This window comes from Gekko japonicus, unplaced genomic scaffold, assembly GCF_001447785.1.
Source record: "Gekko japonicus isolate JY-2015 unplaced genomic scaffold, Gekko_japonicus_V1.1 scaffold2300, whole genome shotgun sequence".
Taxonomy (NCBI): domain Eukaryota; kingdom Metazoa; phylum Chordata; class Lepidosauria; order Squamata; family Gekkonidae; genus Gekko; species Gekko japonicus.
Genome location: NW_015169853.1, coordinates 98,830 through 108,721, shown reverse-complemented (window position 1 = coordinate 108,721; position 9,892 = coordinate 98,830). Strand labels below are relative to the sequence as shown.

At 53.0% G+C, this 9,892-nt stretch overlaps 1 protein-coding gene across 1 annotated transcript in view; it reads left to right on the top strand.

Moving 5' to 3' along the window:
• PIEZO1 (piezo-type mechanosensitive ion channel component 1) overlaps nt 1-9,892 on the top strand; it is a 143,026-nt gene that overhangs the window by 61,265 nt on the left and 71,869 nt on the right. The window contains exons 7-8 of the mRNA XM_015417362.1: nt 4,940-5,114; nt 6,560-6,773. Of these exons, the coding sequence (XP_015272848.1) occupies nt 4,940-5,114; nt 6,560-6,773 (389 nt within the window). The remainder of the gene's footprint in view (nt 1-4,939; nt 5,115-6,559; nt 6,774-9,892) is intronic.

Below are 9,892 nucleotides of genomic sequence, written 5' to 3'. Positions count from 1 at the left end.
CCCCTCCCCTCCTCCTCCTCCTCTCCTCTTCTTCCTCTTCCTGTTCTTCTTCTTCTTCTTCTTCCTCTTCCTCTTCTTCTTCTTGAAAGAGGCTGTGGCGAGGGCATTACGGTGGCACGGCGGCCCTGGCAGTGGCCAGAGGAGCACATCTTGCTGTGGCTGAGCCCACCCCCTTCCCCATCTTCGGGGGAGAGCCTGATCCATGGTGGTGTGGGGGGGGGGGCATAGTGGAGCCCGGTGCTCAATCCCAGCCTATAGAGGTTGCACTCTCTGCCTTGGTCCCCGAAGTCCAGCTCTGGAATCCGCTCCCCTGCCTGGTTGTCCGAGGACGCAGAGGTCTGTGAGGACCTTGAGAGCCAGCGCGGTTACCATGTTGGAATGGGGTCTGGGACCCCTGAATGGGACTCTCCACTCCTGTGGGAGCCGGCTGGGTGACCTTGGGCCAGTCACCTGCCCTCGGCCTAGCCTACCTCGCAGGGTTGTCCTGAGGGTACAGTGGAGGAGAGGTGAACGCTGTAAGCCGCTTCGGGTCTCCCTGGGAGAGAAAGTCGGGATAGAAATGAAGTGAATAAATGAGTAAATAAACCCAGGTTCAGAAGGGAGCCCTCTGATGCACCCTGGCCTGGCAGCTCCCGTCATTGGAGGGGGGAAAGGGGAGCTAGCAGGGAAGGACCCCAGTAGCAGCGTGAAGCGGTCTGCCTCTGAGCTTGTGCAGAGTGCATTCCGGCGTACCTCTGGGCTTGAAGGGGCCAGGTTTCCAGCTAGCCTTGAGCTCTGGCTCCTCTCATTCGGAGGCTTGAGCTGTGGGCTCTGGCCTGTGGGCTCTCTGCCTCTGCTGTGTCAGGAAACGCTCCCAGCCGCCTCTCGCCTTCCCCAGCTGGGCAGTCCCAGCAGGGGATGGCTATTTCCCCCCTCTCCCATCCAAGCCTCCTCTTGGAGCAGACGGTGAGCCCACAGCTGGCAGTTCTGCAGCTGGGGAGCTTTGCCGGGCCCTTTCCGTCCCAGCTCCCTGGGGGCTTCCGGGCTTTGTGCATTCCGGCACACAATCGCTGGGGCTGGACTTGGAGCGGTGGCCGAAGCCCCGGCCAGCGCCGAGGAGGCGGAGCCGAAGGACTTTGCTGCGAAGGCACACACGCCGGGCTGGGAAACTGCTGGGCAGCCAAGAAAAACAGGCCTCGGTGGAATGCGCTTTCCAAAGCAGCAAGCGAAATAAACAAGGCCAGGTGCCGGCTGGGGAGAGGCGGCTGCTTCAGCCGAGGGAGGGGTCGGATCGCTGGGCCCTTGGGCTGGGCATCTCTCTCACGGCATTGTCAGAGCCAGCCCTAGGAGGACCGGGAAACTGCAGGACGGGCAAGGCCCTGATTTCAGGCCCCACACACACACACACACACAGGCACCTCCTGTACTTCCCTCCTCCTGATGGTTACAGGGAAGATCTGTCATGCTGGACGGTCTGAGGTTGCCAACCTCCAGGTGGGGTCTGGAGGTCCCCCAGCATTACAGCTGAGCTCTAGACTGCAAAGATAGCTCCCCCGCAGAAAACAACAGCCTTAGAGGGCAGTCTCTGTGTCATTATCCCCACTAAGGTTCCTGCCCTCTCCATGTTCCACCCCCAAAGTCTCCAGGAATCTCATAAGAACGTAAGAGAAGCCAATATTGGATCAGGCCAAAGGCCCGTCCAGTCCAACACTCTGTCACACAGTGGCCAAAAATACCAGGTGCCCTCAGGAGGTCCAGCAGTGGGGCCAGGACACTAGGAGCCCTCCCACTGTTGATCCCCCCCCAAGCACCAAGAATACAGAGCATCACTTGCCCCAGACATAAGAACATAAGAGAAGCCAGTGTTGGATCAGGCCAGTGGCCCATCTAGTCCAACACTCTGTCAAACAGTGGCCAAAAATACCAATTCCCATCAGGAGGTCCAGCAGTGGGGCCAGGACACTAGAAGCCCTCCCACTGTTGCCCCCCCCAGGCACCAAGAAGACAGAGCATCCCTTGCCCCAGACCAAGAGTTCCTATAAGAACTTAAGAGAAGCCAATGCTGGATCAGGCCAATGGCCCATCTAGTCCAATACTCTGTGTCACACAGTGGCCAAAAATACCAGGAGCCACCAGGAGGTCCAGCAGTGGGGCCAGGACACTAGAAGCCCTCCCACTATTGACCCCCCCAAGCACCAAGAATACAAAGCATCCCTTGCCCCAGACCAAGAGTTCCTATAAGAACTTAAGAGAAGCCAATGCTGGATCAGGCCAATGGCCTATCTAGTCCAACACTCTGTGTCACACAGTGGCCAAAAATACCAGGAGCCACCAGGAGGTCCAGCAGTGGGGCCAGGACACTAGAAGCCCTCCCACTATTGACCCCCCCAAGCACCAAGAACACAGAGCATCCCTTGCCCCAGACTGAGAGTTCCTATCTATACCTTGTGGCTAATAGCCACTGATGGGACCTCTGCTCCATATGCTTATCTAATTCACTCTGGAAGCTGTCCATGCTTGTAGCTGCCACCACCTCCTGTGGCAGTGAATTCCATGTGTTAATCTCCATACCTAGCAACCCTAGGACAACCTGATCTTCAGGGAGGCTGGTCTACCAGGGCTGAGTTTTGTTTTTGTTTTATTAAACTCGCCATGCCAAGGCTGATTTTGTATGTATAAGGCTCTCGTGCCATTTCTGTTCTGCAAATAAAATGCCTGAAGTCGGCCAGTCTGGGAGGTGTGTATGGCCAGGCGCTTCCCCCCAACTGGTTTGTGTCAACTTGTTATCGAGCTCCGTTTTGCAGTGACTCAGCTGCAAACTGCTTGGGTTTTGAAACCACACTTCAAGACCAACCTTCTACCCTCAGAAAAGACTTCCCTGTGCCCACAGCAAATGTAACCCATGCCTGTCTGGGGTCGGGGGCGGAGCTTAAACTTCCAAAATAGATTCCCCAGCCTCTCTGTCCGGTCCCTGGTGCTTCCATTCTTTCAGCAAGAGGTTGCATTCAGACGCCGGCCTGATCTTGCTCTCTCTGCAGAGTGTAAATGATCCTTCTGGGCAGGCTTAGGTTCCCTGGCACTGCCACCCTGTCCCAGGAGGAGATGGATTGTGGCATTTGATCCTTGGGGTTTTGCTGCTCTTGGGCATTTTCCACACCGGATATTTGACGCTGGGCTGATTCGGTGTGTCTCCCTCCCTGCATCGGCCTCATTACCTTTCAAGAAATGCCCCTGCTCCGGCAGAGACTTCTGTGTTACAGGTGCATGGCCTCTCGCACGCCTCGTCTCTGTCTCTCTTGCAATTTTTTTTCCGTTTCTCTTTGTTGCAGTCCTTTGAATGCACTGTGTCTAAACTACTGTAATATCCCCTTTGTTGTATGTTTTCGTGTTTTAAAAAAATACAGTGCAAACATTCGAGACAGATGTAGTTTAAAGCTCTGTGTGCTGTCAGACAATGTTTTTCCTCCCATGCATCACAAGGGATGAAAGCGATTCTTGTGGTTTTGCAGTTTCCCTGTGCAAGGACAGCAGTGAGTTCCGCCCACCAAATTCCGCATCAGATGGCATCTGTGTTCGTTCAAAAAAGGTTCTAGTCCTTCAGTGCAGGAAAGCAGACTTGAAAGTGTGTGGGGCTTGAGGATACATGTGGGGATTTCAGCAGCCTTTCCACTGGTTAGAGGGCCAAGCATTAGTTCCAGGCGTGGTCGTCGCCCCTCCTACTGATTTCCCAAGGGCAAATATATTTTGCAAAATAGATGCACACTCAGTTATTTTGTGTAATGTGTTCAGGGCATCAATCCTGGTTTCCTGCTGCCCAACTCTAGGGATTTTTGTGTGTGGTGTGATGGTTAGAGTGTCACACTAGGATCTTGAAGACCCAGGTTCAAATCCTACTCTGTTGGGCAGCCCCTTCTTTAGGGGCGGGGCCGTTTCTCAGTGGCAGAGCCTCTGCTTGGCATGCAGAACGTCCGGGGTTCAATCCCCGGCTTGTCCAGTTAAAAGGATGTGGCAGTAGGTGATGTGAAAGACCTTGACCTGAGACCCTGGGGAGCCTCTGCCAGTCTGAATAGTCTATAGCCGCCTCGATGGGCCAAGGGTCTGATTCAGTAGAAGGCAACTTCTACTGAAGGCAACTTCAGTAGGAGGCAACTTCGTGTCTTCGTGTGACCCGGAGACAATCAGATGCCCTCAGCCTAACCTAACTTGCCGGGTTGTTTCGAGGATAAAATGGAGAAAGGGGGACTGTTGTTCGCCACTTTGGGAAGTAAATGGGAACTAAATGAAGTGTGCTCAGGGCTATTTTTGGGCAGGAACGCACAGGAACGGAGTTCCGGCTGGCTTCCAAGTTGGCCACGCCCAGCAGGAACTCATTAGCATAATAGGCCACACCCAACAGCAGGAACTCATTAGGATTGGCTACATTAGGGGTGTGTGGCCTAACATGCCAAGGAATTCCTGCTACAAAAAGGGCCCTGGGTTTGGACAACAAACAAGGTAAACAGAATAAGAAGGGAAAGGTGGGTGTGGCTGGATGAGCACACTTCTGGTAACATGGGGGTGCGGCCTAATATGCCAGTGAGCTGTGCTGTCAGGGTGTGGCCTAATATGCTAATGAGTTTCTGCTGTTGGGCGTGGCCTATTATGCTAATGAGTTTCTGCTGGGCTTTTTCTACAAAAAAAGCCCTGAGTGTGCTCATCTCTCACCAGGCTCCAGAGCAACGCATGGCTTGACGTCTCCGTGGCTCAGGGAGCCTGCCTGTCGTTCACGGTGGCCACCCTTGAGCTTTCCGTAGCAGGAACTTCTTTCCTCCTCCAGAGTTATGGCATTATACGTTTAGCCACAACCAGTCAGTGACTAGCAGGATGCAACCTTTGGGCCTGGGCAGTTCGAAGGAAGCTGTATTTTGTGCCCCCTTGGGGACTCTCCGTGACTCCTGCTTTCCCCCCTTCTTCCCATCAGGAAGAAGCCGCTGGGGATGAAGGTCTCTCGAGGTTGCAGGCAGCGGCCAGGGCCGAGGAGGCGGAGGGCTCACCAAGGCGGCGGGCACGGCTGGCTGCCCGACTCCGGCTCACGGCTCACTGGCTCTTGATGGCAGCTGGGAAGGTCCTGGCTGTCGCGCTGCTGGGACTGGCAGGTAGGTGCCAAGGGGTGGGCGAGGAGGACGGGCACATGCTGGGGAAACACAAGGTCAGATTTCTGTGTTGCTGGGATTGCTAGTGGGTAACGTTTGAGCATTCCCCCCCCTCCCCCTTTGCACATGATATACCTAACAAGCATTCAGGGGTATGATGGGTTCTGGCTGTGGAGTGGTCAAGAGCATATATCCTTCTGAGAGTCCCCAGAGGCCCCTGGGTAGGAGGGAGGCTGCAACAGAACCCCTTTCTTCAGTGGGCAAGCTAGAGTGGGCTGCGGCTCACGGTGGGGGGGGGGTGTTGAGTCATCTGACTGCACAGCAAGGCAGGGCCAGTTCTCAACATTCTGTCACTCCACACCAGGTACATACGTCATCTCCTGGACAGGTGCCATTATTGGCCAAGCCGAGATTTAGCTCAAACATAGCCAGTGGTGCCGTGGGCCTCGATTAATAGGGTTGCCAAGCCTAGGAGCCGGCAGTAGGGTTGGGGGGTGGTGACCTGGGGTTGCATGTATGTCAGGGATGTGGTGGGTGCAACCTGGAAGTGACAGCTAGTAGCTCTAGGAATTGCTGGAAATTCTGTGGTTTTACCATAGAGTTTCCTACAATTCCTAGAGCTACCCATTGTCACATCTGGGTACAACCAGTGCAGAGGTTTTTAAAAACCCTCTCCTCGGAGGGAATGTCTTTTGCTTGGGGCGGGGGCAGCTATAGAATGCATCTTGGGGTAAGAGCAGATACTGTCCTGGAAATCGATTCCCACTTCTGGGAAGGGAGGGGGTAAGCAGACTCCTGGGGCTGGTGAGGATTTTATGATGTCAGAAAGAGGCCCTCCACATGAACAAGCCTTTAGCTTCTTGATCACGGAACCCAACCAGGGATTTCACTGTGAGGTGTTCCTCTCCCTTTGAGGAGGGTGCTCGCCTCGGTGTAATTCCAGGCTCACACCTGCCGTTGACCCTGTTGGAAAAATTGGCAAAAATACGTAGATATTCAGCACATGCAATGGATCTTTACAACAACTGCAATGGAGATTCTTCTTCTTCTTGACCCCTAGAAGGAAATCACCTGAATGCATTAACCAATGATTGTTAGTAAATAGGCTTCACTTTCCACAGGCTTTGTTTTCATTGGCTCCGTGCCAGGTTTCCCTTCCAGGTCAGTCTAAACAATAGCATACAAGGTAAGCACACATTAACCCTATAATGACTGAATTAGGCTTTGCAACACACACATATATTTCCAACAAACCCAATAGCCGAACCAGCCTCCGGAATCTCTGCTTGTTAAACTGCATTCTTCTTGTGGCGGATGTCCGCCCATGCGTACCCGGGCTCAGGTTGTCCTGTCGTCCTCTTGGCTGAGTCTGGGGTGACCGGTGACTTCTCCCCCACCTCCCCGCTCCAGTAACCCCTACAGCCGCCTCCCCCTTGCCCCCTCCCCAGGGATCACCCTGCCGTCCGCCTTCTCCAGCGTGTACTTCCTGGTCTTCCTGGGCCTCTGCACCTGGTGGGCCTGCCACTTCCCCATCAGCCACCTGGGCTTCAGCGTCTTGTGCGTGGTGGTGGATGTCTTTGCCGGAGGACACCTCCTCTGCCTCTACGGCTACCAGACCCCCTTCATGCAACAGACCCTTCCGCCGGCGGGCATCTGGGCACGGTAAGAGCTCTGCGTGCAACTGCTGTGGGCGGGGTGTGTGTGTGTGTGTCACTCTCTGGATGGTGTCGGTTAGTCAGTGTGACGTGATTGGGAGGGCCAGATTAGGTGACTCAGGTACGTGGTCTTGTGCTTGGAAGTCTGGCCCGGGTGCCTCACAGAACAAGCAGGCAGTAGAATCATAGAGCTGAAAGGGACCTCCGGGGTCATCTAGTCCAACCCCCTGCACAGTGCAGGAAATTCACCACTATTTCTCCCCCCACACATCTCCAGTGACCGCTGTTCCACACCCAGAAGTTGACAAAAAAATCTCCAGGATATTTGGCCAAACTGGCCTGGAGAAAATTGCTTCCTGACCCCAAAGTGGCAGTCAGCATTTCCCTGGGTATGTCAGAAAGGGCCACGAGAACTAAGCACTGAGGCAACCCTTCCTGCCTTCCCTCTCACGATATGCCCAAGTTCACAGAACCAGCATTGCTGTCAGGTGGCCACCGAGCCTCTGTTTTAAAAAGTAGCTATAGTGGCATGGAGTTCCTCTGATACATCCAATGAATAGCTTCCCCGATTCTTTCTCTCACCTAGGCCCCCTTAGTAGTCAACAGAAAACCATCATTCCTAGAGAGCCAGCGTGGTGTAGTGGTTAAAGGGTCGGACTAGGATCTGGGAGACGCAGGTTCGAAACCCCTCTCTGCCATGGAAGCTTGCTGGGTGACCTTGGGCCGGTCACATGCTCCCAGCCTCACCTCCCTCAGGGGGTTGCTGTGAAGATAAAATGAAGAGGTAGAATGATGAAAGTCGCTTTGGGTCCCCATCGGGGAGGAAGGTGGAATAGAAATAAAGTAAACAAATCCCTGGCATTTTGAGCTTTCTTCCCCCCCCCCCCAAAACACCCCCAAACGTTTTTGGGGGGGGTTCTCCAGGTGGGTCTAGTAACAAATAAATATACACTGCAAAAACCTTTTAGCAAACTAATGTGTTCTATTTATGGTCATGATTTAGTAAAGTGCATAGTATATCATTATTTCATCCTAGTCAGGTATAAATATTCATTACATTCAATAAGCAATAACATTCAATACATACAGATTGCTAACTACCAGACAATTTTGCATCAGTGTTTTAAAAGTCAAGCTTTGAGAATGACAGGAGTATTCCGTCCATGAATGTTAGCTGCATAATGTGTCTTTTGTAGGACAGGCAAAAAGCATCCATACAAGAAGGCTGTCCCCCTTTTTGGAAGACTTCATGCAAGGAGAAGCGGGCTTATAATTCTAGAAACTCCCGTTGGGGCTTGACTTTTAAAACACTGATGCAAAATTGTCTGGTAGTTAGCAATCTGTATGTACTGAATTTTATTGCTTATTGAATGTAATGAATATTTATACCTGACTAGGATGAAATAACGATACACTATGCACTTTACTAAATGGTGACCATAAACAGAACACAATAGTTTGCTAAAAGGTTTTTGCAGTGTATATTTATTTGTTACTAGACTCTCCTAACACTGCAGCTCGGGTTGCTTCAGCCTCTAGGTGGGGCCTGGAGATCTCCCAGAATTCCAGCTGATCTCCAGATGATAGAGGCCAGTTCCCCTGGAGAAAATGGCTGCTTGGGAGGGTGGAGAATCTGGCCTGATAGCCCACCCTTCTTTGGCTCCACCCCCAAAATCTCCAGGATTTCCCAACTCAGTTTTGGTATCCCTGTTTGGAAGGATTGCAGGAAAGGACTTCAGCACCCAATCCATTCAGTCTACATGTGGCGGGGTGGGGAGAGACAGCCATGAAAATGGCTGCTGTGTGGGGCTGGGAAACTCTGGGTTTTCCTGCTTGCGTGGCAGCCGTCCAGGCTTTGTTGCGATCTTTCTCAAAACTTCCAAACTCTGGGCAAAGAACCTGTGCGGGATAGGCCCACGTCCGGTAGAGTTCTAGGGAAAGCTGGGCATTTGACCCCGACCCGGTAGCATGATCGCCACATATGGTTTTAATTGCTGCTGCTGCCATTTAATACCACAATTATTTCTGTGTGCTCATCCACCCGTGCACTCTGTGCAGCTGATCAGTTTCATTTCTGTATCCTTGTCTTCAACGCTGCGCTGGCAAGGGCCTCGAGCGATCTTATGCACAGAGAGCCGTTAGTGAATATTTTAAATAAACAGAAGCCAGCCAGATAGCCCAGGAAGACCCGCCATAGAGCTTTCGGAAGACCTGGGAATGGGAGGAAGATCTTGTTGCCCCTTGATGGAGGCGGGAGGAGGGGGGATTAAAGGGGTAGGGCGAGCTGGGAGGAGGGGCCGTGGCTCAGTGGCAGAGCCTCTGCTTGGCGTGCAGGAGGTCCCAGGCTCAATCCCGGGCATCTCCAGTTTAAAAGAATCAGGTAGTAAGTGATGAGAAAGACCTCCGTCGGAGACCCTGGAGAAGTCCTGCGGGTCTGACAATACTGACCTTGGTGAACCCAGTGGTCTGATTCAGTATGAAGCCGCTTCATATGTTCAGCTTGTCTTAACTCAGGCACCCCGTCTGTGGCTTCCTTGGAAGGCTTGGCTTGGCCCCTCCCGCTGACGGGCTGGGGGCAGAGCTTCATTGAAGCCACATTTGTAACACTGCGGGAGGAGTTCCTTCCTTGAGCGATGGAAATCATGAATCCCTCCATGCATGTGCAGAGTGCCTTCACACCTAACCCCATTGTGGAGTCGAGCAGAGCCCTTCCACTGAGGGAACTCGGCTTTCCAACATTCCTGAGCCCCCGCCCCCCCACATCTTCTAGAAAATGGGCTGTTATTTGCAGAGGGTTCCATGCACCAATTCCGTGCTCCTTCTGCACAGCACTGGGTTCTATTGGTGATTCCTTCTGTGTGTGTGTGTGGGGGGGAATCCTACCAGTGCTCCCTCTAAGCTGTGGAGTCTTGTGAGTAAAAATTCTACTTTGTGAGCTCCTGGCATTCAAGTTGTGAGCGAGCCATTTGGCTGCTGCATCAATTAGTTTGCTCTGGAGCCCCGTCCTCCCTGAGCGGAGACAAAAATGGGTGAGCCGGAGGCTAAAAAACGGTGAGCTAGTTCACACTAACTCAGCTTAGAGGGAACACTGGATCCTACCTGGATTCTGATCCCCCCCCCCCCCTT